At 34.8% G+C, this 26,074-nt stretch overlaps 1 protein-coding gene across 1 annotated transcript in view; it reads right to left on the bottom strand.

The window, feature by feature from the left end:
• The window catches only part of TFEC (transcription factor EC), a 66,622-nt gene that overhangs the window by 13,753 nt on the left and 26,795 nt on the right, over window positions 1-26,074 (bottom strand). Inside the window, 3 exon segments of the mRNA XM_036864523.1 lie at window positions 811-832; window positions 834-868; window positions 2,861-2,975. Of these exon segments, the coding sequence (XP_036720418.1) occupies window positions 811-832; window positions 834-868; window positions 2,861-2,975 (172 nt within the window).

Here is a 26,074-nt window from a genome sequence, read left to right as displayed (position 1 = left end):
GCTTCATGAACAGATATATGCAGGTTTCACAGGTACATGTAGAATCAATTTCAACTAACCACATGTAAGGAAATTCCTGGTTTGTTTTAGAACTTTAAAGTTTTTATTTAATTCTATTCTATTCTATTTTTTTCTCATTTTTTGATTTGGCTCCCAGAACAAAAAAGCTTCACACTCAATTAGTCAAGCTCACTTAAGACAGTTAAGCATTTGAGACATGACAAAGCACTCTAAAGCTCAACTTGCCCCTCAACAACTTCCCTGGATGCATTTACCCATCTCATGTGACCCATTATCAGAGTCAAATTGACCCCCAGGAAGGCGTAAGAGGCCCCTTTTTTGGCAGCAGCAGTGGAATTCAGCAGTACAACATAAGAAATACTTTCAGATAACTTATCATTAGGAAGGGAGGAGCAGATTGACACAGAAAGATAAGAACCTGGAGTCACATTTCTTGCTATTTAAATGGTGGACATTTTCTAAAGTCACTTTAATCTCTTTAAACCTTGGAGTCAATGAGTCACAACTGAGTTCAAACATAACTCAATGCTCACATGCAGTCTTCCTGAGAGAGAGAATGATCAAGGAGAGAACTTGAGATGCTGAACTTCATAAAAATGTCTACATTTTCTGAGAGTTCACATTGTTTAAATTTCCCAACATAGCTCTACCAGTGAGCATGTACACTTACTTTTGGTCATCTGACCTCAAAATATTTATGGGGCGACAATAAAACATCACACATTTTAACCTTCTGCATTTCCTCTTGCATTAATTAATTTTGTTTCGGAAAAAGGAAAATATACTCACTGAGGTTGTGGTTGTCCTTTTTTTTGTCTCTCTTTTGCCAAAGCTCGAGTATCAGTTTCTGATCGAAAGGAAGACAATTGAAACAGTACTTATTTCTACCTTACAATCCTTCCAGTCAACATAATTCAGAAATACTAGTGAAAATACAATATTACTTGCTCCAAGTGGTAAAATATATATATATATATTTTGCAAATATTCAGAAATTTGGAACAGAGTGCTCTTTAGTAAGAAGGCAGTGACAAAGCCTACGGGCTTTGAGCAGTAAAACCTGGATTTGTATTCTGGCCCTCCATTTAATAGCCTTGTGGACTGTTACCTAAGTTCTCTGTGTCTCAGGCTTCTTACCTGTAAAACTGATATAATACTTACCTGATAATCACTGTGATGATTAAAATAGGTACAGCACACAGAAAATATTAAACTGCTTAATCATTTTTATTAGTATTGTTCTCAGAATTTTAAGATTATTCAAAATTATTACAACCTAAATTTTTACAACCTTAATTTTTTATAAAAAATTATGATTTCTACATCCCAAGAATTGGAACTAACTACATTTCTCAGATATTTCTATTGGACAACTCCATACTTTCAGTAAGTGACACTTCATGTGCTATGTAGTTGTGAGCATTTGTGATAGTCAGTCTCCAATATGTCCCACGATGATTCTCACTCATGATATTCACACCTTTGTTAGCTCCTTTCCACACTGAATAAAGCTGACCCGTGAAACTAATAGAATTTTGTGGAAATGATTAGTGTGGCTTCCCAGACTACATCATAAAAGACGTTTTCGGCTTCCCACTTTGGTGTCCCTTGAATTGCTAGTTGTCATGTCATGTGGACACCTGAGCAGCCCTGTGGAGAGGTCAACGTGGTAAAGAACCAAGGCCACTTGCCAACAAGCAGCACTGACTTGGAAGACCTGTGAGTGAACCACCTTGGGAGTGCATCCTCTAGCCTGTCAAGTGGCAAATGTCTGTACCTCTGGCCAACATCTTGACTGCAACCTTATGAGAGACTCTGAGCCGAAACCAGTTTTACAAGTCACTCCCAGAATTTCTGAACCATAGGGATTGTATGAGATAATAAATGTTTATTATTTCAAGCTGTTAAATTTTGAGTAATTTGTTATACAGCAATAGACAATAATACAATGTTCTTTGAATTATTCTAGTTTTAAAATAGAAATACATTTATTTAAATTTAGTTAAGGCTACATTCATTAATTTTAGTCTAAATAATTTGAATGCATAGATATTTTTGAGTTATTGGTTAGACTCCAAGAATGGATATATTGCATTTATTAAAAATGTTTATATTAACTGTATAAAAATATTTAAAGACCAGTGTTTGAGCTCCAAACTAAAAACTTGTTACAGAAATTTCGACTGAGTTTTATTTTATTCTTATGGAGAAACTAACACTGGTCTTGTAAGTCATGAAATCCTTATTTTGATCCACTTCTGCTTCTAATCAGCTGTATGACTTTGGGAAAATAACTCCTCTGACTCTTGATTCCCGCATCAACATATTGGAGGAACTTGACAGTGCCCCTATAATTCCTTTGAGTTGTAACAATTTTGAGATTTACTATTGAAAACTGAGGGGTTTTTACCCACGTGACAAAGTTAAATGTGAATCATGAAATCTATAAAACAAGCTAAAAAGGGGAAAATCTAATTTTCCTTAATCTATTAATCTGTTCTTTTGCAACCATGTTAATAAATTGCATCTATTCAATATCAAAATGAACGTATGTTAAGTGAAGAACTTAGTCAAACTGTCATATACATATGAATAGAGGTTATATGTATATTCACCCAATTCCTAAAATAATTAATTAATTCAATTGAACTGTAAGTTATGTTAACTTGCGTTTGGTTGTCATAGAGGAAAAAAAGATGGGTTTACTCTCTAAATGTCTCCCATTTTAACTAACTATTTTAATAATATTTTTAAAATCCTCTTTAACTTGGAAATATATGTCACTCATGTCTTATGTAGTTGATTTTTAAAAAGGATAAAACTATAAAAGCAATGTTACCTGTAATTTCTCTTTTCATTGGTAGACTACTTGGACAAGAAGCACTTGTAAGGCCCATATTAATTGGTGAAATTCCCTGCTCACCGCTATACACATCCAAAATACTTCCAGAAAGCTTTAGAGGAAAAAGGAAGAAAAGATCAATCAAATCTTCGTTGGATATTGATGAAGTATTTAGATGTTCATTTTAAATTTACCACTTTATTAATAGTAATTTGTAATAGATAGCATTTTAATTTTAAACAAAAGTGAGTATGCCTTAACTTTGTAAAATCATTGTGGCACGCTTATGGATAAGCTATGTTGAAAAAAGCTGTTTGTATTTAAGCAAAAGGAGAAATTAGTTCACTCACGAAGAAAAATTTTGATTAATATTTACAAAGTTATGGTAATTTGATCCAGCACATTACCCAGTTATAAATGAAAAAGATTAAAAATATCATTTTTGACAAAAATCAATATACATATTAGCAAAGCTGGAAAGTTCATTGCATATCATAAATTAGGTATAATGGTTGAACATTTTGGAAGCCTTCTTAATACCATCAGTGCTACCAGCAACTCACAGTCAAGAGGTGTTCTACACTGTTAATTAAGTGAAAAACTTTCTTTCCTTCCTGGAAGGCATACTTTTCTCACTGTACACTTAATGTTCTAGATTATTATAAATATCCTAGCTGGTAACCAAAAGTAGTCTAAAACTGCTTTTGCCTCTAGTGGATATAGGGTATGTCTAATTATAGCAACACTGCAATTCTTAAAGTGCTTCTTGGGAACAATTTTTCAGAAAGCTAAGATACTTTATACACAATTTTAAATCATACCAATTTGTTAGTTAAAATGTGCTTATTGATTTGATCTCCCAAGAAAAAAATTTAAATAATATTCGTAACTCAAGTTAATATTCATTATTCCAGAACAAGCTACATTTAAAATATAAGATTTGAATGTTTAAAATATTTCCATTCTAAGTATCTTTATTTCGTTTCTGGGAAGTCAACCAAGAGCTGAATAAGCAGTATCTTTTTTCTTTCCTAAAGAACTAAAAATAATACAAGTAACCAAGCAAAGCCATAACCAGATTATTATGGAGACTCTAACATCTTATTCCCACTTTTTGTAAAACTCCAATTCAAACTAAGGGAAATTTTTTAATACTTATAAAATCAGACTGAAAATAAATGTGAAGAAAGACCAAAATTAGTTTCTGACATAATAATCTATTAAACTATATAATAATATTGTATATTTCTGAGGGAAAAAAATCATTGAAAATACAGTGGAAATCAGGCTAATATTTAAGTGTATGTGCATATCAATAAGGACATTATAGATTGCATATGGTATTCTGATGTATGTTTTCATATATTGGTTCTTCTCATTATTTACTCTATTTGGACTCCTCATCTTTATTTTATATAAATTCATTGTTTTAAAATGTATTTTTGCTTCTTGGACCTTAGAAGGGAGCGCCTTAAGTGGGATATTTAATCCTTCTCAATTTCCTCATCTGAAAAATAGGGACAGAGACAAAGTTGACCAAATTGGATAAATGATGAGTATTAGTATCAGTACAACACAATTAGGAAGAAATCCTAAAAGCAGATATTTCCCTAACATGTGAGTCATTTAGTTATATTGGTAAAATTTAAAAGTTTCCAAGATCTTTTTTGAAAACCCTGTTGGTTATAAGCTGGGGCATCACCAACCTGAATTGTACATATCCACTGTGCCTTTGAGAAACATAATGGACATGCTGAACAAAAAGACAGGCAGTGAGGGAGAAGGAAGGGGGAAAGAACTAGGAAAAGGGCACTTTTCTCTGAACAGTTTGAATTCCGATGGATTTCAATGCAGCAGTAGCAAATAGCAGAAATGTGTGAGAAGAAAAGGAGCCATATTACATATACACTGCAACAATAAAGTGATAGATTCCTAACTATAGCATCTCACTGGGTCCATATTACCTCATCAGACTGTACCCAATGCATTTTTCCTTAGAAATGGGTCTGGAATTCTGAAAATGAATCTAATCCTGCTTAACTGTGGTATATTGCATCCTCTCCTGACCTTGGTTATTGTCTAATTTATGCCCTGAAGCACAATGATTAATATCCTGTTTAATTTTATGCTGTAGGTACTACTCTATTTCATGTAAATGGCTAATCACTTTTTGAATATCATTAAACAATTGGTTTCAATTTCAAAGTATGTAATACATCTCACATAATCTAAAGAGCCTTTTCTCCATTAAAAGATATAAGGGTACAGTGTTAGTGAAAATTTAAAGATTACATAGACATTGGAAAAGGCTTACAAAGCAAAATTATAACTACTTTTTTTAAAGGTGTAAGTTACTTAGGTATTAAGGTCTAAGTCTTAGCTTTATTTTATAGAGTAGTAGGCAACTGGATAGATATTTTATGAAGAAGTATTTATTATTCTGGTTAAAACACAGGTTACTTTTTCAGAAAAGCAAAATCATTGACATAACAATAGGGAAATGTTATTATTAGAAATAAACTCACAAATTTTAAAGACATCTAATAAAGAATTTATTATAAAATATTTTCAACAAGGTAAAACATACTCATCAAGACAATTCTTCTTTCCAGCAGAAAAAAGTGAACTCCTGATCTAAGAAGTTGCTTTGAAGTGAGAAGTGATTGGCAGTGGTTCCTGATGTCCAAGATTCTCTACCCTAGATTTTAGTCACATCTCATTACTAAGATCATAGAGACTTAAGTGGACTGAGAACTGGCCTTTCCACACATACGCTACCTTTCAGAGTAGCCAATATCCCCTAAAGAAAATTAGCTCACAGGTCAATATATCAAAACGTTAGAGAAAAATGACTATTTTAAAAGTTAAACAATATGGAGTGTTAGAAATAACATCAAAAGCAAAAATTTTAGAAATAAAAAGTAAAAGATCACATGAAACCAAGTTTTTAAAATTGACTTAGTGTACATTCTAAACGAAATAAAGATATTTGTAATATCTTTATAATATAAAATAACTTGTAATAATTTATAATATAAAATAATAACAAGAAAGCATAAAATGGCTGAAGTGATGAAGCAGAAATAGGAGCCATGAAAATATAATACTTGAACAAAAGAAAACTATGGAAAAACAGCATAATGCATACACTTAGAAAGAAATAAAGGAATTACCAAATTAAAGTAATCTCTCAGGAGGGTGATGAAAAGAACCAAGAAACAAAACATATGAAAGAAAATCTAATTAGTATGTAGGATAGAATTATTAAACCTACAATACAGACAGGTATTAGGACTCTCAGAGAGAAAGAATAAATAAAACTGGAAGGAAGAAAAAATTTTAAGAAATAATGCAGATGCATTTCCTAGAATTAACACTAAATAAAAGACCAAAAAGTCTTTTATTTTATCTCATCTTATTTTATCATTGTTTTATTTTGATTTAAAAATCAAAGGGCCTATAGAATATCAAAGAAGAAAAACCTACACTCAGACACATTACAGTGAAATTTAAAAGTATACAATGACAAAGAGAAAGATCGAAAAGCCTAAAGAGAAAAAGAGAAGATTATGCTCAAAGGAACAAGAATCTGATTAACATAAAATTTTTCAATAGCAAAATGGATGAAAGAAGAAAGTGAATCAGTATTTTTCAAATGTTTAATGAAAAGGACTTAAAATACAGAGTTTTATATCCAGCCCAAATATCATCCACATATGAGGCCATGATGAAAAATATTCTTAGAGGTATAAAATGCTTAAGAATATTTACCCTCAAAGACTAACACTGAAAACAGTTTTGGATGAAGTAAATATGATATAATAAAATATGTCATAAAAAATAATCAAATATCTTGGTAAAGTGGTTGTAGTTTAAAAAAGAAGAAGGGAATCAAAATCAAAGATAGAATGAAATGTATAACCATATAACTCAGTATTAAAGTCTAGATAATATCAGTATGATTGGATTGGAGTAGTAAAAAAGCCAATGGATGTGAAAGTGGTAAAAAAAAAAAAAGTACTAAAGAAAAACATATTAAAATATAGGACTCAGTTAAATAATAAAATAAGATGAGAGGAACAGATGAAAATATATCAATAAGAATAATCAATGTAAATAGGTCAAACTCCTCAGCTAAAAGGTTGACAGTTTGGTTAAAAAGACAGTATTTAGATCTATATAGCTTACAAGAGACACAGCTACACTGCAAAAGGACACAAAAGATTGAAAGTTAAAAGATGGGAAAAGATATGTCCAGCAAATTATAACCATAGGAAACCAATGAACTACATTAATATCAGAGAAAATAGGCTTTAAAATTAGAAAAATTAGGGCTAGAGAGAGTCACTGTCTAATAATAAAGAATTCAATTATCCAAAAAGGCACAGCAATTATGAGCAGGCTTGTACCTAATAGAATAACCTCAAAATATGAAACAAAATGTTTGTAACTACAAGGAAAAATTAATAAATCCATCAACGTATTGGGAGAGTTCAATACATTTCTCCCTGTTTTTTGAAAAGTCAAGTAGACAAAAATAATCAGTAATGTTCTAGATGTGAACAATAAAAGTAAAGTCTTGGCCTAATACATGTATATAGTTCTACATCTACAAATTAGAGAACACACCGTTTTCCAAGTACATATGGAACGTACATAAATATTGATCATGTACTCAGAAAAAATACTAAAACCACCCCCCCCAAAAAAAACTTCAAACATTTCATAGAGTCCTTGATTTCCTATATATTTAGAAATTCTTAACTGACTCAAGAGTAAAGAGCAAATCATACTGGAATTTAAAAATAAATGAAAGATACTGAAAACACACATTAAGAAACTTCTGGAATATGGCAAAGTAATGCTTTGAAGGAAATTTATACCCTTAAATATGAGAAAAATAGATAAAAATTTGAAATTTGATAAACTAAGTAAACTTCTCAAGAAGTTAGAAGAATAACCAAATAAACCCAAAGCAAGTAGAACAGATAGTAATATAAGATCATAAATCAGTGAAAAACAAAACAATGCAAAAGACAAGTTTTGTTTTGTTTTTTCAGTTAACAAACTTGGCATGCCTCTTACAAGACTGATTAAAAAGAATGAAGTCTAAACAAATGATATCTTAAATGAAAGGAGGATATAACCACGGTACAAGTTGAGATTTATAAGTTTTTTTCCTCAAGGATCAGGAACAAACAAGACTGGGATACCACCCACTTTCTTTCGCCACTTCTTTTTAACATAGTGTTGGAAGTCTTAGCCAGAGCAATTGGTCATGGAAAAGAAAGTCATCCAAATTGGAAAAGAGTAAGTAAAATGATTTTGTTCACAGATGATATGATCCTATATGTAGAAAATCATGAGGCTACACACACACACACACACACACACACACACACACACAAGTATGAAAGCTAATAAATGAATTCAACAAAGTTGCAGGATACAAAATCAACATGCAAAAATATGTTGCATCTTTACACACTAAAAAAGAACAATCTGAAAAGGATATTAAGAAGTCAATTCCATTTACAATAACATCAAACAGAATAAAATATTTGGAAATAAATTTACCCAAGGAGGAAAAGACTTAGACACTGAAAACTAAAAAACATTGCTTAAAGAAATTAAAGAAGATGTAAAGAAATGGAAAGATATCCCATGTTTTTTGATGAGAAGACTTAATATTGTTAAGATGACAGTTCTACCCAGAGCAATCTACAGATGCAATCCAAACCCTATTAAAATCCTAACAGTGGTTTTTGCAGAAATAGAAAAACCCATATTAAAACTCATATGGAATCTCAAGCGACCCTGAATAGCAAAAACAATCTTGAAAGAGAACAAAATTGGAGGACTCAAATTTCCATATTTCAAAGCTCACTACAAAGCAACAATAATCAAAGCAGTGTGGTACTGACATGAAGACAGACATAGAGAGTGGAATAGAGAGCCCAGAAATTATTCCTCAAATATATGGTCAAACGATTTTTGACAAGAGTGCCAAGACCAAGACAGTTTTTTCAACAAACGATCTTGAGAAACTAGATAGCCACATGCAGAAGGTGAGGTTGGATTCTTACACCATAAACAAAAGTTTCTCAAAATGGATCAACAACTTAAACGTAAGAGTTAAGGCTATAACACTCCTAGAAGAAAAGATGAGGGAAAATCTTCATGATATTGGGTTTGGTGATGATTTTTTGGATATGATACCAAAATTACAGGCAACAACCACAACCAAAACAGATAAATTGGACTTCATCAAAATTTAAAACTTCTGTACATCAAAGGACACTATCAAGAGAGTGAAAGGACAACTCACAAAATGGGAGAAATTAACTTGCAAATCACATATCTGTTCAGAGGTTAATATCTAGACTACATAAAATAAACTCCTATGACTCACAAAAACAACAACAAAAACAATCCAATTTAAAAAATAAGCAAAGAACTTGAATAGACGTTTCTCTGAAAAAGATACACAAATGACCAATAAGGACATTGAAAGATACTCAACATCATTAGTCATTAGGGAAATATAAATCAATACCACAACGTTTTACAACTTCACACTCATTAAGATGACTATTATTAAAAGAAAGGAAAACATGTTGGTGAGGCTATGGAAAAAATGTTACCCTTGTGCATTGCCGCTGAGAATGTGAAATGATACAGCCACTGTGGAAAACAGTATGACAGTTCTTCAAAAGTTAAACATATAATTAGCATATGACCAACAATTTCTCACCTCTAGGTATATACCAGTAAGAGTTGAAAGCAGATACTCAAACAGATATTTGCACACCAATGTCCATAGAAGCATTAAAGAGCCAAAGGGTAGAAACAATCCAAATGCCCATCAATAGATGAATGGATAAATAAAACGTGGTATATGCATATAATGGGATATTATTCAGCCATAAAAGGTAATGGAGTACTGATACATGTTACAACATGTATGAATCTTGAAAACATTATGCTAAGTGAAATAAGCCGATAGAAAAGGACAAATATTGTATGATTCCACTTACATGAGGTACCTAGAATAGTCAAATTTATACAGACAGAAAGGAGAATAGAGGTTACTAAGGGCTGGAGGTAAGGGAAAATGGGGAGTTATTGTTGAATGGGTTCAGGGTTTCTGTTTGGAAGAATGAAAAAGCTCTGGGAATGTATAGTGGTAATGGTTGCACAAGATTGTGAATCTATGTTATGCCACTGAATTGTACACTTTAAAATGTTTATAATGGCAATTTTTATGTTATACATGTTTTACCACAATAAAAAAGATAATAACAGAGATTACCTATAATAATTTTCCAATGACTGTGACTGCTTAGGAAAAATACATAAATTTCTAGAAAAGTATTATTTGGTAGAACTTACTACACAAGTAATTAATAGTCTTGAATAGTCATATGATTACTGAAGAAATCAAAACAAGCTTTAAACATATTACACAAGAAAATATCTGGACTAGACAGTTTTATGGGCAAAACTGTCACATTTTCAAGAAACATACCATCTCAATTTTGTACAAACATTTCCAGACAACAGAGACAAGAGAGAATACGTTCCAATTCATTGAGACTGAAACCATATGAAAACATTATGAAAAACAAATATGATAGACCCATTTCATTCATTACTATAAATCTTAAGCAAAATATTATTAGTAATTTGAATTCAAGAGAATATAAACAAGGTAACTTACCATAATCAAGTTGGATTTCCCATAAATATATTTTATGACGTTAAAAAAGAAAAAGAAACTCTATGATCATCTCAATAGATTTAAGAAAAGTATCTGATACAATTCAATCCCATTTATTATAAAATTCTTAGTTTGTGAGAGGACAATAACTTTCAATAATAGAAAAATATAGCTTTGCCTGTGTTTAAAATCAGTGCTTCCCTATGAGAAAATAAAATCTGGGTCCAAAATTATTGTACAAATGTTCATATAACCATTTACTCTCAGGCCAAATACAGTAAAGGGCAGCATAAATGATCTGACCTAAATTCCACATATGTTTTTTCTGACTGTTTTGGCCTCTTCCTTCTCCATGTACTAGGTCCAATCTATTACTCAGTTATGACATTTTTTTCTTTTAAATCATTGGTCAGTTTAAATTTTCTTCCCTATCCTTGTATCTCAAGATCCTCAGGGTCTTCAGCCTAAATTATGTCCCTCCCTCCAGTAGCCCTCCAGCCCTCTCAGTTAGCTTCCAACTGCTCCTCTCAAACCAACTCATGTTTTAAAAAATACAACTTTCTTCTGATCTCTCCCAGCTCAAAAACCTAAAATTTAAACCTCTCCCCTTTAACTCATATATTAAGTTCAAACCCTTGTGTCCAGCTTTCAAAATCTCATTAAATGGTCCCACATTATCTGGTCAACATTATTTCCCACTACTCTCAAGTTCTGAAAGATTTCTCATCACCACATACACATACGTAGACTATGTCACAGCTTGCAAAAATAGATCTCCCATTCCAGCGGGAGGGAAGAGGCAAGAGGATAGAATGTTGCCAAACGGAACCTATGAATCCGCATATGGAGAATTTTTAAAAGATAATAAAATACAAGCAATATCATAATATATATATGCAACGTCATAGATAGTTGAGTATTTATTATATGCCAGATATTCAGATAAGCATGTCTCATAGTAATAACAAATAACAGCTTCTCAGTTAATCTTTATAATAACTTTGTGAGTGAAGTCTCATAGTTCCCATTTTAAATATAAATAATTAAAACTCTGAAAAATTAAGTACTTATCTCAAGATCATACAGTTGTAATAAATAGAAGACTTGAGATTAAAACCTAGGTCCGTATAACACAGAGGCTGGATTCTTTACTACCTATCCTATTGTGGAAGGGCCCTTGCCTTAACACTTTTAACGGTAAGAAGTGTTTTGAAAACTCAAAAAAGTTGGAGGCCATTGGAGAATATTTTTCTCAGTTTTATTCTTTCCCACTGCTATTTTCTGCACCTCAAATGTCTTCAAGCTTTCTTTAAGTATCAAACTACAACCTACTCTCTAAGGCTCAATTTAAGGTCCAAACCATCTCCAACACTCTCCCTACGGCAACCTGGCTTAATTTTTTTCTTCACCAAAACGCTATAGTACGAGGAAACTTGACCACAAATTCAATAATTTAATTCATTTTTATTGTTTTACTCCTCTTCATTTGTATTCACTCAGCAAGACAGAGGGTACTATAGTACCCAGGAACACTCATCATGTTTTTGAAAACTTTTTATGTAAAACCTTGAGAATTTCCTGGAGATACATACATGTGTATTTGTGTATATGCATACATACATATAATATGCATATATGTATTATGTATATTATATATGGGTGTTTGTGTGTGTGTGGTGTGTGTGTGATGTATCTATCTCCCAGATAATCTCATTATAAATGCAAAAAAGGAAATAAAATCATATATATATATATATATATACATATATTTCCAGACAATTTTTCAGTATAGAGACTAAAAGAAGAAAAATTTCTAAACCCATACATAGATGTGTATGTGTGATATCTATATGTCTATATCTATATCAAATATTTAGTGTGAGTTTCATGGGAAAGTGAGGGGATTTTGAGTTGTTTGGATCCTCTATTTTGCTTTTCTCTGAAGACATTTACTGTGAATGCAAAATGGCAAAACTGAGCTTGAGACTATTAGATAGAATAACTGTAGGCATAGAAAGAAGATAAACTTCAGGAATAAAGAGTGAGCACTGTAGGAGAGCATATATCACACAATGTAAGCACACATAAAAACTGGCATTTAAGAGAATATTTTCTTTCCTTTTGTGTATTTATTCATTTAAACATAGTAAACTAGATTTTTCCAGTTTTAGGACATGTACAATTGATCTTCCCCTAACTTTATTTTATTTGCTGAAGCAGGGCTATGAGGTTTGAATGATAAACATTGAAAAGAGAAGTCCCACTGAGTTATTTTTTTTTCGTTCTATTATAAGTGAATAAAAATAATATGTTGGGCGGGAGTGGGAGATTCCTGTCCTTGACCAGCTGGTTCATAAAGCAAATAGAAAAGATAAAATACAAAACAGAGAATGGTAACAAAATAAATGCTTTTGCATCATACACTTTATATATATATAATCTGTTTAGTACTAAATGTAAACGCTGCAACAAATAATTAGTAGAACCTTCACTTTTTGATAAAAAGGTCATAATATAACATAATTTTTAACAATTTTTTAACTAAATAGACTATAAAAATATTTTTACTGTAGCCAAAGCATTAAAAATTATCTTGTAAGTACACAAGCTTGTCAGTACAGCAGATTATATGTTACACTTTTCAATGCTCAACTTCTACATACCTTATTTTATTGACTATTAGTTTATAAAGTTTAAATTCAGTATTTAAGGTGGTTTCATCTCCAAACATTGAAAGAATTCCAAAATGCACTTGCTCACCAGTTTTAACTTTGAAGTGTCTATAACCTTCACAATAGCAATGGTTTTCTCTTTCTCCTTCATCATTTTCTTTTCCTTACACTTGCAAGCAATAACTGGGAGAGCTGTGCAGAAACTTCTAAGGTGAACTTTGGCTCTTCCTTGGACTTTAAGTCTAATCTGCTCTAGATTGTGATTGACAAAAGCTTGCTTGTTGGTGTTATGCAGTCCTTTCAAGTTCCAACCAAGCACAGGGGGTTGTTAATATTTACTCAGTCCTTGTCTCTGAAATAGTCTTGAACTATAACAGTATACTGAGATTGTCAAATGCCACCAGCATCTACAGACACTTGATTGAAAAATACCCATCTATAATAAAAGAAATAAGTTACTGTGCACAACCACATCTCTGAAAGGGAGAGGTGAAACTAAGACTAAAGGGTAGAAATTATAGGGAGACAGATTTAAACTCAGAGGCTAAACAATCCTTTGGCTGGAATGTGACAGAGGATCGGATCAGGCTAAGGTCCCTTCAGATTCCAAGATTCTACAATTCTATGAAATGGCTTCCTTCTGAGGCTGCTAGCACAGCAGATTGGGTAAGATTGTTGCATTTGGTGTCATACAGGATTGGATTCAAACCCCTCTCCTGCCATTCACTAACTATATGAACTTGAGTGAGTTACTGAACTTCTCTAAGCCTCTTTCCTCATTTGTAAAATGATAATCCGTAATAATAGTCTCTATCTCATATGTTTGTTGTGGTGATTAAATTTTCATGAAAAGTGTTTTGCACAATCCTTGTCACATAGCAAGTACCCAAGGCATAGTAGCTATTATTATTGTTGTTATCCTTATTGCTGCTGATTTTAGCCATTAAAAAATTTCCTAAATGGTAATGTATAATGGGAACAATTTTTAAAAATATTGTGTGTGAATTTTAAAATATTTATTTCATATGCATTTGCTGAGCACCTGTGATGTGCTAGGCATTTGTGCTGGGTGCTGAGAATAAAATAATGAACAGGTCACTCTTTTAGGCTTTAGGGACACAGCAGTGAACAAGACAGACAAGATCACCAGCTTCCAGGAGTTTACATTTTAAGGGTGGGAGCACACAATAAATAGGTAAATAAAATAAAAAACAAGATAATCTTTGTAACTCTAATCCTAAGTGTCCCAGGGAATTAAATAAGATATTGATTTAGGAAGTGTGGGATGGGGTCTTTCAAATAGGGTGATTGTGGAAGACCTCTCTGACAAGTTGATATTGACTAAAGATCTGAGGCATAAAGAGATAGTCACGCAAAGATCTGGGACAAAATCATTCCAAGCCCAAAAAAGGAAATTCAATGGTCCTAAAATGATAATATGCATGTCATATTCAAGGAGTAGGAAGAAGGCTATCAAGACCAGAGCCTAAAGTTAAAGGGAAGTGCTGACTATGGTAAAGTGTCCTGGTTATATTCTGAGGATTTCAGGAAGTTAATAGAATGCTCAGCAATCAGAGAAACAGGATCTGATTTTTGCTTTGTGAAGATCATTCTGGCTGCTGTGTGATCAACAGCTGTAAGGGGGAAAGAAGTAGCAGAGAGGTTAGTTCTGAAGTTCAAGTGAGAGATGATGATAGCCTGGAAAAGGGTTTTAGTAGAGGAGCTGATAAGCTGTGAGATTCAGGAAATCTTGGACGCTGAGTAGGAGGGCATACTGATAAATGTGGTTGTGTGGAAGTAAGAGAGAGAAGAAGAATGACTTTTTTTGGGGGGTGTTGGTTCTAGATGGATAAGGACGGGGACAAAAACTTCTTTTCAGTCAGATTAGGTTTGAGATGTCTGTTGGAAGCACAAAAGATGTTAGGGTAGCAGTAAGACATAGGAATCTAGCATTAGGGGAGAGAGCTAGGCTGGAGAAGGGTTGAGATCACCAACAGAATGTATAGATATGTGAGAAAAGAGAACTGAAGTCTAAGCCTGGGAGCACTTTAGCATGTAGATGTCTATTAGAAGAGAAAGAACCAGTAAGGTGGGTGAAAAGCCAAAAAATATGGTGCTACAGAATCCCAGATAATACTTCAAGAAGGAAGGAGTGGTCAACCATGGCTAATGCCACAGGGAAACCAAGCCTGGTGAGAATGGAGAATTTACTATTGGCTTCGGTATTGGTTGGTTTTAAGAGCTCTTTTAGAATTGTAAGGGCAACAGCTGTATTGGAGAGTAGAGAGTGGGAGGTAAGGAAATGGAAGCAGAGAGAGTTTTGAGGGGTAGGGAGTCAGGAAATGGTGTGGTAGCTGGAGAGGAATTGCATTCAAAGGGAGTTGTTTGATTTGGTTTTATTTTGGGGGAATCTTAGTAAAAAGAAGTGTAATGCTGATATTTATAATTCAGTACATCAAAATAGACTGATGATATAGGAGGAGTTGCTATTTAGAGAGGGAAAGTGCTTGAGAAGGTAAGAATTTGTGAGATCTAGGACACAAGTAGTTGGGCTGGCTTCAGATTATGAGCTGGGACAATTCTATTCTAATAAAAGGGATGGCAGAGAAAATCAAAACAGATGCAGGTGGTCTTATAGAATTTGTGACGCAAAGCTAACAAGTAAGTTCTAATCTGATTGCATATATTTTCTTTCTGAAGTGTGTTGTGAAAGAGAAATCAGCTAGAAAATGGAGAATGGATGGGGAATGGTGGAGATTTGAGAAGAGAAGAGAAAGTATAATGTCTTAATTAATGAGAATTTTCACCAAGGAATAGCTGTAGTATTGTCTGGTAGTAATGAAAGCCCCTATGAAATTTTGGTGATGTATTGGAGGTGAGTACTATGAGCAATGTGGTAAAATTTTATCCATTCAGCTACTCAGGTGAAGATGTGGAGTAAGATGAAAAATAAGTTTAATCAGGGTTGGGCTTTTGTTAGGAGAATAAAATGAAGAAAAATGGGTATATGCTAAGAGTGTTTGCAAGAGAAATGGTTATAGTACTTGACCAAGAATAGGTTAAGGAAGAAATTGTCAAAATGTCATGAGTGAGGGGCCGGGGCAGCCCACCCTCCCCCTGCCCCCACTGCCCACGAGGGCCAGCGTGGGCTCCGGGTGAGTGTGGCCATGGAGGGTTCTCGGGAACCAGGGCCCAGAGGTCCACGGGACCCAATCCCAGGCTTTGAAAAGAGCACAGCACAGCTGGCACTGACCTGGAGCACCATGCCACGCTTCCCCCAGTGTCAGCTGGAGGACCCGGAGTACAGCCAGTTGGAGCACAAAGGTGAGCAGGGTGGGGCTGTATGCTGGGCACCACAGGGTGACCCCCAGAGGCTGGTGTTCGGCCCAAACCAAAGGCTGGCCTCAGGCAACCCGTCTGGTGGACTGCAATTTGCCAACACATAACGAAGAAAAGATTGGTTCAAAGAGGGAAAAGGCTGACGGGACCCCCAACCCCCCATGACCACAACCCCGGCCACAGATGGTAGAGCAAATTACGCCCTGGATGGAGGGGCAGACGAACAGCGATCCAGATCACCGAGCTGAGCTCTATGGAGCCCTGGCCTAGTCCTGCCCTTCCTGGAGGTCTCAGATAGAGACGGAGGAAGGAGAAGGGGGCCAGTTATTGCATACGCCCAACTCTACACTGACCACACTGGCCGCTTTCATTTTCCAAGGTGGAGGAAATCCTCGCCATATTAATGGCATGGAAAAAAGAAAGAAGAGGTATCCAACGGCAGAGGAAAGACTCCAATGGACCTGATTCTCTGCACAGAGAATGCTGAAGGTGACCCCCTCCACCCCCAAAAGTAAACAGAACAAAACAGAACAAAACTCATCAGGAAACTCAGTTCGATTGCAGGGTAGAAACTTCATCGACACTACAGAAATCGGTTGCCTTTCTGTACACTCACAACAAACTATCCGAATGAGGAAGGAAGAAGAGAACCCTGTGGACAATGACGGTAACAACACAAAGAAAATACCTAGGAGTCCATCTAACCCACAAGCTACAAGACCCGTAACTCAGAAAACTGGACGACAGACATATCAATGAAAGAAAATGAAAACGATACACACACAACATGGAAAGATAGGTGGTGCTCATGGATTGGAAAAGTCCGTCTTGTGGGAATGATTCCACACCCCCAAGGCAATCCAGAGATGCAATGCCATTCCTCTCAAAATACCCACGGATTTTCTCAGACAAGTACAACCAAGAATTCCAAAATGCGTCTGGAAACACAGAAGAACCTAGAGAGTGTCAATACGCTCTTCGGAAAGAAGCACAGACTTCGGACTTCCCACACCGCCTGATTTCCAACTAGCTCGCCAACCTGCCATCATCCAGACATCATGGTATAGGCACACAAGACATCCACATAGATCCATGGAGGAGAAAGGAGAGCCCAGAAAGAAAGCCACGCTTGTGTATCTATTCGTCTCTGACAAAGGAGGTGAGAAGGTCCCATGGGGACATGATAGCCTATGCAATGAATGGTGTTGGGGAAACAGGACCGCTCCATGCACAAGCATCACAATGGATTCCTTTCTCGTGCCACCTACAACAAGAAACTCACACCAAATCGACTACTGCAACGTAAAACCTGAACCCAGGCCAGGCCTAGAAGAAACACATAGGCACTGTGTTCTTGGACCTCAGTCTTAGAACCATGTTTGTGGATTGGTGTCCTCAGGCAAGGGAAAGAGAAGCACAATAAACCCAGTTGGGGGTCCAGGTGACTGAAAAGGTTTTCAACAGCACAGGCAAAGCGTACGCATGACGAAAGAGGCAGTGGACCGAATGTGAGAAAACACTGATCTGCAAACGTTGTATCTGAGAATGGCGATCATCTGGAAAACAGACCGAGAAGTCGCACAACACAAGCCTTCGAGACACAAAAACCCTAACCTGACGCTTAACCCTAATAATGTGTGTGTGTAATTATTTGCACTGATAGTTATTTTATACTCAATATACCTAGATTATGTATAATAAACATATTCTATATCAAAAAAAAATGTCATGAATGAGAAATAATAGCTATTGAAAACAGTGGTAGAGTCAATTGATTTGGAATCTCCACAAGCTTGAGCAATTGGTGAAGTAAGAACATTAGAGTAGGTGCACTGAAAAACAGAATGTAATGGTCAAAAAGTATGAAATAAAAATGTTATAGGATAGAGAAATACATAATAACAAGATCTAAGATATCATCATGTGAAGGGATGCCTGGATAGGAAGGAGAAAAATACCATTGACACCAAGGAGACTGAGAAACTGAGAGGTTAAGGTATTGATGAAAACACAGCTGATTTCACTGAATGTTTCTTGCACTTCGGGTCTTTTCAGTCCAATTTACAAAATTGTTGCAGTAAGAACTAACTGACACTTGCCTAGCTCTCTTGGTCAAATAGAAATTGAGAGGTAACTTCTGCTTAATTATTCTGAGTCTAGTCACTAATCACTCAATATTCATTTCTGGGTCAGAAATACCTGGGCTAAATTGATCTGTGAAAACCTTGAACTATTCCATTCAATCTGGGGAAATGTGAAGGACCACCACAAGTGGTCCAAGCTACCCCTTAGCAGCTTCCAAGCTTTCCACCAACAGAAGTTAGAACATGATTTTTAATTAAGCCTATATGCAGTGGTCCTGGGATAAATCTACACTCAAGGTTTTCTGCTTAAGTCACAGCAAAAGAACCCCAAAGTGACTAACAGCACAATCAGTAGATTGCCCCTTAGACTTTGCAATTTCTGTGAGAACTAGAGAAAATATGTAAAATACTCAGCAACGTGCCTGTGACATAGTAGGTGAGACATTAAGAAAAATTATTATTATTGATAAATATCCTCACTTTTGAAGTTTACCATTATGGGCGTCTGTTGTTTTAGCCTCTCTAGAATTCATTTACATTTATTTTGGTAACAACTCCTGTTCTCCTGGTTCTCACTCTTAACCTAGATAATTTGTTTTGTGGAGCTGCTTGATTCACAGCTCTAGGGTGGACCCAAGACCCAGAAAAATTGGCTGACAGATAGATATATGACAGAAATTGCTCCACAAGGAATTAGCCCAGAGATTTAACTGGAACTAAGCAGGAAAGGAAGCTCTCCTCTTAAGTTTTTAAGCTTGACTTAATGTATCCACCAGGATGCATTTGGTTATGACAATCAGAAAATCCTGACACAATTAGCTTATAAAATAAAGGAAAAAAATCTTACTTAATGTGTGAAATCCATAGGTAAAGAATTCTCCAGGGGCATATAAGCAGTATTTCTTTGCATTCCGCTTGGATTTTCCTCTCCCTTTGTTTCTTTCGTTTTTCCTCAGTTTATTTACCTTCTGGGCAATAAAATGACTACTTAAGTCACATTGTCTTACAACATCATGGAGAGGCAAAACCTTCTCTTTCTTGGGTCTCCTTTAAAGACTGAAGTAAATTCTAGAAGACCCCAGGAACCTGCTCAACCTGCCAGAATTGCAACACAAGCTCATTCTTAAAACAATCTCTGGCAAGGGAAATGGGGCCACCAGCGTTGGCTTAAATTAATCAGAAACTTCCTCTTCCTTGTGAAGGAGTGGATGTCTGAAAAAAAACTGGGTTAGCAAGGAAGAACTGTGTGCATAGCTAGGAATAAGCTGTGATAGTGTCTGCTCAACAGCTGAGAATAAGGCCAGTACAGAACAAAGGCAAAGTTATGGAGGGATGTCCACATAAAATATTACTTAGGAATTTATGGATGACATGAGCCAACAAATTCCTTTCATACTTAAGCCCCATATAAGCCAGGTTCTATCATCTACAACCAAAAGTTCACTAGCTAAAATGCTTACTCAAAGCATTCCTCTGAATCTAACAGGTCTTTATTTTTATCCACATGAACTATAAATATCCTTCAGAATTTCCTATCTCTGTTCTACCAGCTATTCTTACACATTCTCTTTTTTTCTGACTTCTTGCCTTTTCTTATGTTGTTCTCTTAACTTGTTATACTTTTCTGCCTTCATGTCTACCTCTTAAAATCTTAACCTTCTTTTATAACTATATCTCAAATATCATCTTTTCCTAAAGCATTCCAAAAATATCTCAATTTCGCATGGTTTCTACTTTAGTCAAACTCCAGGGCAACTCTCTGACTAGCATTCAAAAAAAATTATATATATATATATATATATATATATATATATATATATATATATATATATATATATATATATGTCATCTACCAAGATTTAATATAAAATAGCTTTGGCAATAAATATTTTCAATTATTCTCATAATGCAGAAGAAGAAAGTGAAATAAAGAGAAGTGACTTGCACGATACCTAGCTGACAACTTGGGTTAATACCAAGATCCATATTCTTTCCCTCCCTGCCTCTCAGGTGTGCCTCACTGCACCGCCTCACTATCATGTGGCCTCTTGGTATGTGAATTGTGTCTCACTCAACTTTTAGTTTCCTATAGTGCATGTATTGTTCTTTGCATATAACTATTGAATAAATATTTGGTCAATTGAACTGCTTGGGTTTATACCTTGATCTTGATTTATCAATGATTGTTGATTGGTCAACAGCAGATACTTCTTTATATAAGTACAAATAGGCCAGTAGTATCTATCTTTTACATTCTGTATATCAAAAGCAAATTCCCAATAGTCATTGTCACCAGTTTGCATGGAATAAGCAATCTATGCAACCTCTACAAAACAAGTAAGATAATTTGACAAAGAGAATGTTTCAATATACAATTTCAAAGAAATAAGTACCACATACAAGGAAGAGAAGATTGCAGGAAATTAATATCATTTCCTCAAACCCAGAAGTTGAATACTAGTTAAGAAAATAGTAACCTCATGCTGTGGAATTAGATGGGGAAACTTAGCATTAATAACATATTTATCTAGATAATTAGTCAGATTTCCTATAAATATGCTGCTTGAAATCTGAAGAGAGAAGAGGTAGAAAGAACTGTCATTTCATTCTAAAAAACGAATGAACAAACAGGCAAAAAAAAAAAAAAAAAAAAACCCACCAAAAAAACCTTCAAAAAAAAACTAGATTTTAAACCTCATTTGATCTTTGTCTGATAATAGTGGTATTAGTGACTTGTTATAAAGTGGAGGTCCTTTGTATGAGAGAAAAGGAGGAAAGAGATAATTCTCCTTTTTGTAGTCTATTTGGGAATTAATAAAGAAAAGAGGGATGCTTTGTCTAATTTTTTCTTAAAGTTTTAAATTTAAAATGTCCATTGTTAACATTAATACAACTTAGCCCACTGATTTACTGATGAACAGTATCTACACTACACAATATAGTCAGAATTCACTTTCTTTAAATGAAATGTTTAAAATAACAATTAAATCACAGCCTTTCATATTTTTTCTCATGTTTTCTAAAAGGTCTAAAACCATAAACAAACAAACCAACAACAACCCTTCAAACTGTATAGAAAGAGCTTGCACACCCTTTACAGATTCATTTCTAGAGATTAATAAATGAACAATGAGAAGGCAACAGTAATCAAATAGGAGATAAGATATCTCTTCACTGCATATTATTCCAGGAATTTGTGATTTCAGCATAGAAGTCTGTCTACATGCCTTAAAGTAGTGTGAGGCTCTTCTACCTTTCTTCAGTTCATCTTTAACCTTTGGTTATTGGCTCAGAAGTAAAGTTATATTTTTGTTGTTATAATTTTTTTCTTTCCTCTATAAGGTGTAGAGCCTCTGAATCTGATAGCTGTTAGTCATGGTAAAATAGTTAAAATTTAGCCATGAACTTATGAGGGTATTATGATATGTTGTGCTTCAAATGGAAATCTGAAGATTTCACAGAAAATGCTATAGCAGACTAGATATATAATTAGATGGGTGTTTATAGAGATTAGGTAGGTAAATAGATAGATAGATAGACAGATAGATAGAATAGTACACGTCCTATTATCTTCCTCAATAAAATTATGTATCTTTTTTTCTGCACCAATAAATATTTTTTAATATTTATCTATCTTGTACCTGTTTCAAAAGTGCAGAAGAAAACACCACTTACTAATCAAATGAAATTTCTTGTTTTATCATCAGATGCTATTATTGATTTTAATCTCATTGACCTCCTCAGGTCTGGAAACACTTACTGTTCTTTGCATTAGCAGAGGAGAGTCTGTTCCTTCCTCTTTAAAACTTGATTCCATACCGATTATATCCTCAATAACGTCCTCCATCTAGCAAAATATAATACATTTAGAATATTGTGCATAATGATAAAAGTTGCACGTCGGTCTGAATTCAGAGAGAAAAATTTTAGCAATCTTTAAAAGTTTTTTTAGAATATTTAGATTATATGTGTATCAAAACGCAGAATATTTTAGAACTTAAAATGAAGTAATCCTGACACTCTGATCTGTGTTGCTTTTCCTTGCATTAGCTTACGCCAGCTGGTAGGTGATGGCTGGGCAAATCACCCTGGGTTAGTCCTTTGGAAATTAGTATCTGCATAAATAGAGTGGTTATCATGAATACCTTGAGCCAGAGCTCATACACTTAGCTTGTAGAGAGATGACTTCCTACAAACTTTATTTTTCTTTTAAAATGTTTTGATAGCATCTTATAGTTGGATATTCAAATATCAGTGATCAAACTTTAGCCAATTAGTCCACATGGATAGAAACTACATGGAAATGTATTATCCAACTTTCCCTAATGATCACTAATAATAATAATTACAATACTATCAACAACAATAATAATCATGGACACCTTAAATAGTAACAAACACAGATAATGCAGGAAATGTGGCAGGAGCTGTTCTACATGCTTTGCATGAACTGATGAGGAGGATTATAATTTTTGTGACTTTCTGTTTGAATTAAAAAAAAAAAAAAAAAAAAAAAGATAGGTGAGAACAAGAAGGAGAAGACCATACTCAGATAGACTTTTACTTAAGGGTATGACATAGATATTGTTAAACAATGACATAGATAAAGAAGAAATATAGCTATGTGTCTTAAGTTAGGTGTAACCAAAAAGAGAGAGAGAGAAATTTAACCTATCCAATAGAGGATAGAAAAAAAGATGGCAAATAAGGAAACAGAAAGCATAGTAATTTAAAAAACGTGAAAAAAGGTAAGTATTAAATCCTAATGGTAGAGTAATTACAAGAATGTAAATGAGTTAACATAGTGCTCAAGAAATTATCATTCAAATTGGATTTTTCAAAGGTATTGTAATATTTTGTCTATAAGGGACACGTTTAAAATAAAATAATAGAGAAAGCGGAAAATAAAGTGCAAAGGTGTACCACAAAAATGACCAAAAGGAAAACAACAGTAGCAATGTTAATATTAGACCATATAAAATTCAAGATCAAATGTTAAAGGAAAAATAATACTAAGTGACCATGAATACATATGCACCTAAAAAAATCTGTAGCAACAACTGTCAGAAATCTATGAAAAATAAATTCAATTGTAGTTGAATATTTTAGCTCACCACTCTCAAAATCATAAATCTGAATTTAGCCTTCTCTTCACCTATTCTCTAGGCCATGCCTGGGTCCTACCACCTTCTAGTCTATACCACTCCATTTCTGAAATTTTAAATTCAATTATCTCACTCATCAAATGCAATATTCCATTTAGATCCAATCTAGACCCCCTATGGCAGATCAACTGAACAATTTTCATTATTACTCTCTATGCCTTTACCCTATTATCTTTCTGCCCAATCATCCCTAACTCCCCAGGAGTTCTATCTCTCTGCTTCCTGTTAACTCTGAATTCAAAGTAGAATGGTTCTTGCCCACCATCTTACTGAAATTCCTTTTGTTGCTATTTTCTTTGACTGCGTGACTGATAAATTCAATAGATATTTATCAGTCCTTATTTTACTAGACTCAGTCACTACATTTGAGTGTGTGGGTCATTTCCTCCTTCTTTAAACCGGTTCCTTCAGTGGCACCACACTAGTTATCTTTTTACTTTACCTTTACAGTCCTTTCCCTCTGACCACCCCTTAAATGTGGGTGATCTCCTCAATCCCACCCTTGGTTTCCTACTCTTCTCATTGTTTTCATGTTCTTCAGAAGCTTTCTTCCTTATTCAAATTTTCAAGTACTACCCATAGGCTGACAACTCTTAAATCTCTTCCTCCAGTCTAGATTATTCCTCCTCAAGACAAACTTGGATATCTAGCTGTCACCAGCATCTCCACGTGGTGGTCTCACAGATACCTCAGTTCTAACTTGTTCTAATATAAGGCCTCATCATCTCTCACTGCACTATAGAAATAACCTCCCCACTGGTCGCTCCCTCCCTCCAGGCTTCTTCTTCTACATAGTTGACAGAGTGATATTAAAGTCAAATCTGATTATGTCACCCTAGCCCTTACATTTAAGCCTTTCGAGGATTTGAAATTACTTAACATGGAGCACCAGCCTTTCTGTGATTTGTCTATTGCCTGCTTCTCTAGTGTGACCTTTTGTCATCACCTGCCTCTCATTTTCTCCTCACCTCATGCTGTTTCCTATTCTTTGCTCATGCTATCTTACTTGGCTAAATTGCCCCACTAGCCATTTTCCTCTAAGTCTACTTGACATACTTCTGAAGCAGAACAGCACTTCTGCACTTCTACATAATAGTATAATTTCTACATAATAGTATAATTATTTGCTTCCTTTTTTTCTCTTCCCTTCAACTTAGAGTTCTTGTAGAGTACAGAGGATAAGAAAAACAAGACAAGGAATAATTGAAATATAGAATGTGCTGTAAAAATACTATGATAAGAGCAATTTTTATCCACATGATATAGGTGTTACTATGAAAACTCAGAGAATAGACACCTAATCCACACAGAGTACCCCCAGTGAAAGAAGAAACCTGAGATGAATTTTGAAGAGTCAGTCAGAATTATCCAGATAAATGGAGATTGAATGAGTAGTTGGTAAAGAAAGGATATAAGGAAGGAGAACCTGGCCGCTGTGAAAATCACTAGTGAACCATATGGCTGAAGAACAGAGTACCATGCAGATGTGTAATGATAAGTCTGGGTAGGGTAGCAAGTGTTAAGTGTGGAAGAGTCCTGTGTGCCGTGAGTCCAAATTTGAATTTTATCTTCGAAAGACCCATGCTATAAAATGCTTATTCGACTTTATATCTGATTGTCTTGGAGAGCTTTAATCACCTAGTTGCTCCTAATTCCAACCCCCAAATCCTAAATCTATGGATGCTCTCATAGATTTATTCTGTGGTAGCTATGATTTCTGGGGTCTTTGAATTAATGAAATGTTCCGTGATGTCACAGGAGGACAAGCATAGAAGAAAGAAACACCAAAATATGGCAACAGCCACCAAATCCTGAGCAATCCCACTGCCCTTGTGTTAAAAACTTCAAAAAATGTAAGCATCAGAGTGACATCACCAAGATGGCAACATAGGTAGTTCCTGAATTCACTCACCATCATGAGAAGAACAATTAACAATCTATTCAGAAACAAGACACCACTAAGAGAATCCTAGAGCACGGAGGTGAGGCTGAAATACCCCCTGAACCTCAGAGATAAAGGCAGACTGCATCAGAAGGTGAGAGAAGCAGCTTACACGTTGACCACATTGACCCTCCCCTAGGACAGTGCAACACTATGCAGAGAGGTCTTCTCTGAGCCGCTGGTTCCTCCAGAGGGAAAAGAGAACCCAGGGTGGACAACCAATCTCCTTCAACATTGTGGGCTGCTCTGTGGGAGCCCCTACTTTGATCTCGCACTATGGGAATTGCAG

Source organism: Balaenoptera musculus, chromosome 9 (genome assembly GCF_009873245.2).
Source record: "Balaenoptera musculus isolate JJ_BM4_2016_0621 chromosome 9, mBalMus1.pri.v3, whole genome shotgun sequence".
Classification (NCBI taxonomy): domain Eukaryota; kingdom Metazoa; phylum Chordata; class Mammalia; order Artiodactyla; family Balaenopteridae; genus Balaenoptera; species Balaenoptera musculus.
The sequence above is the reverse complement of the archived record's forward strand: the minus strand, read 5'-3'. Positions and strand labels throughout refer to the sequence as shown.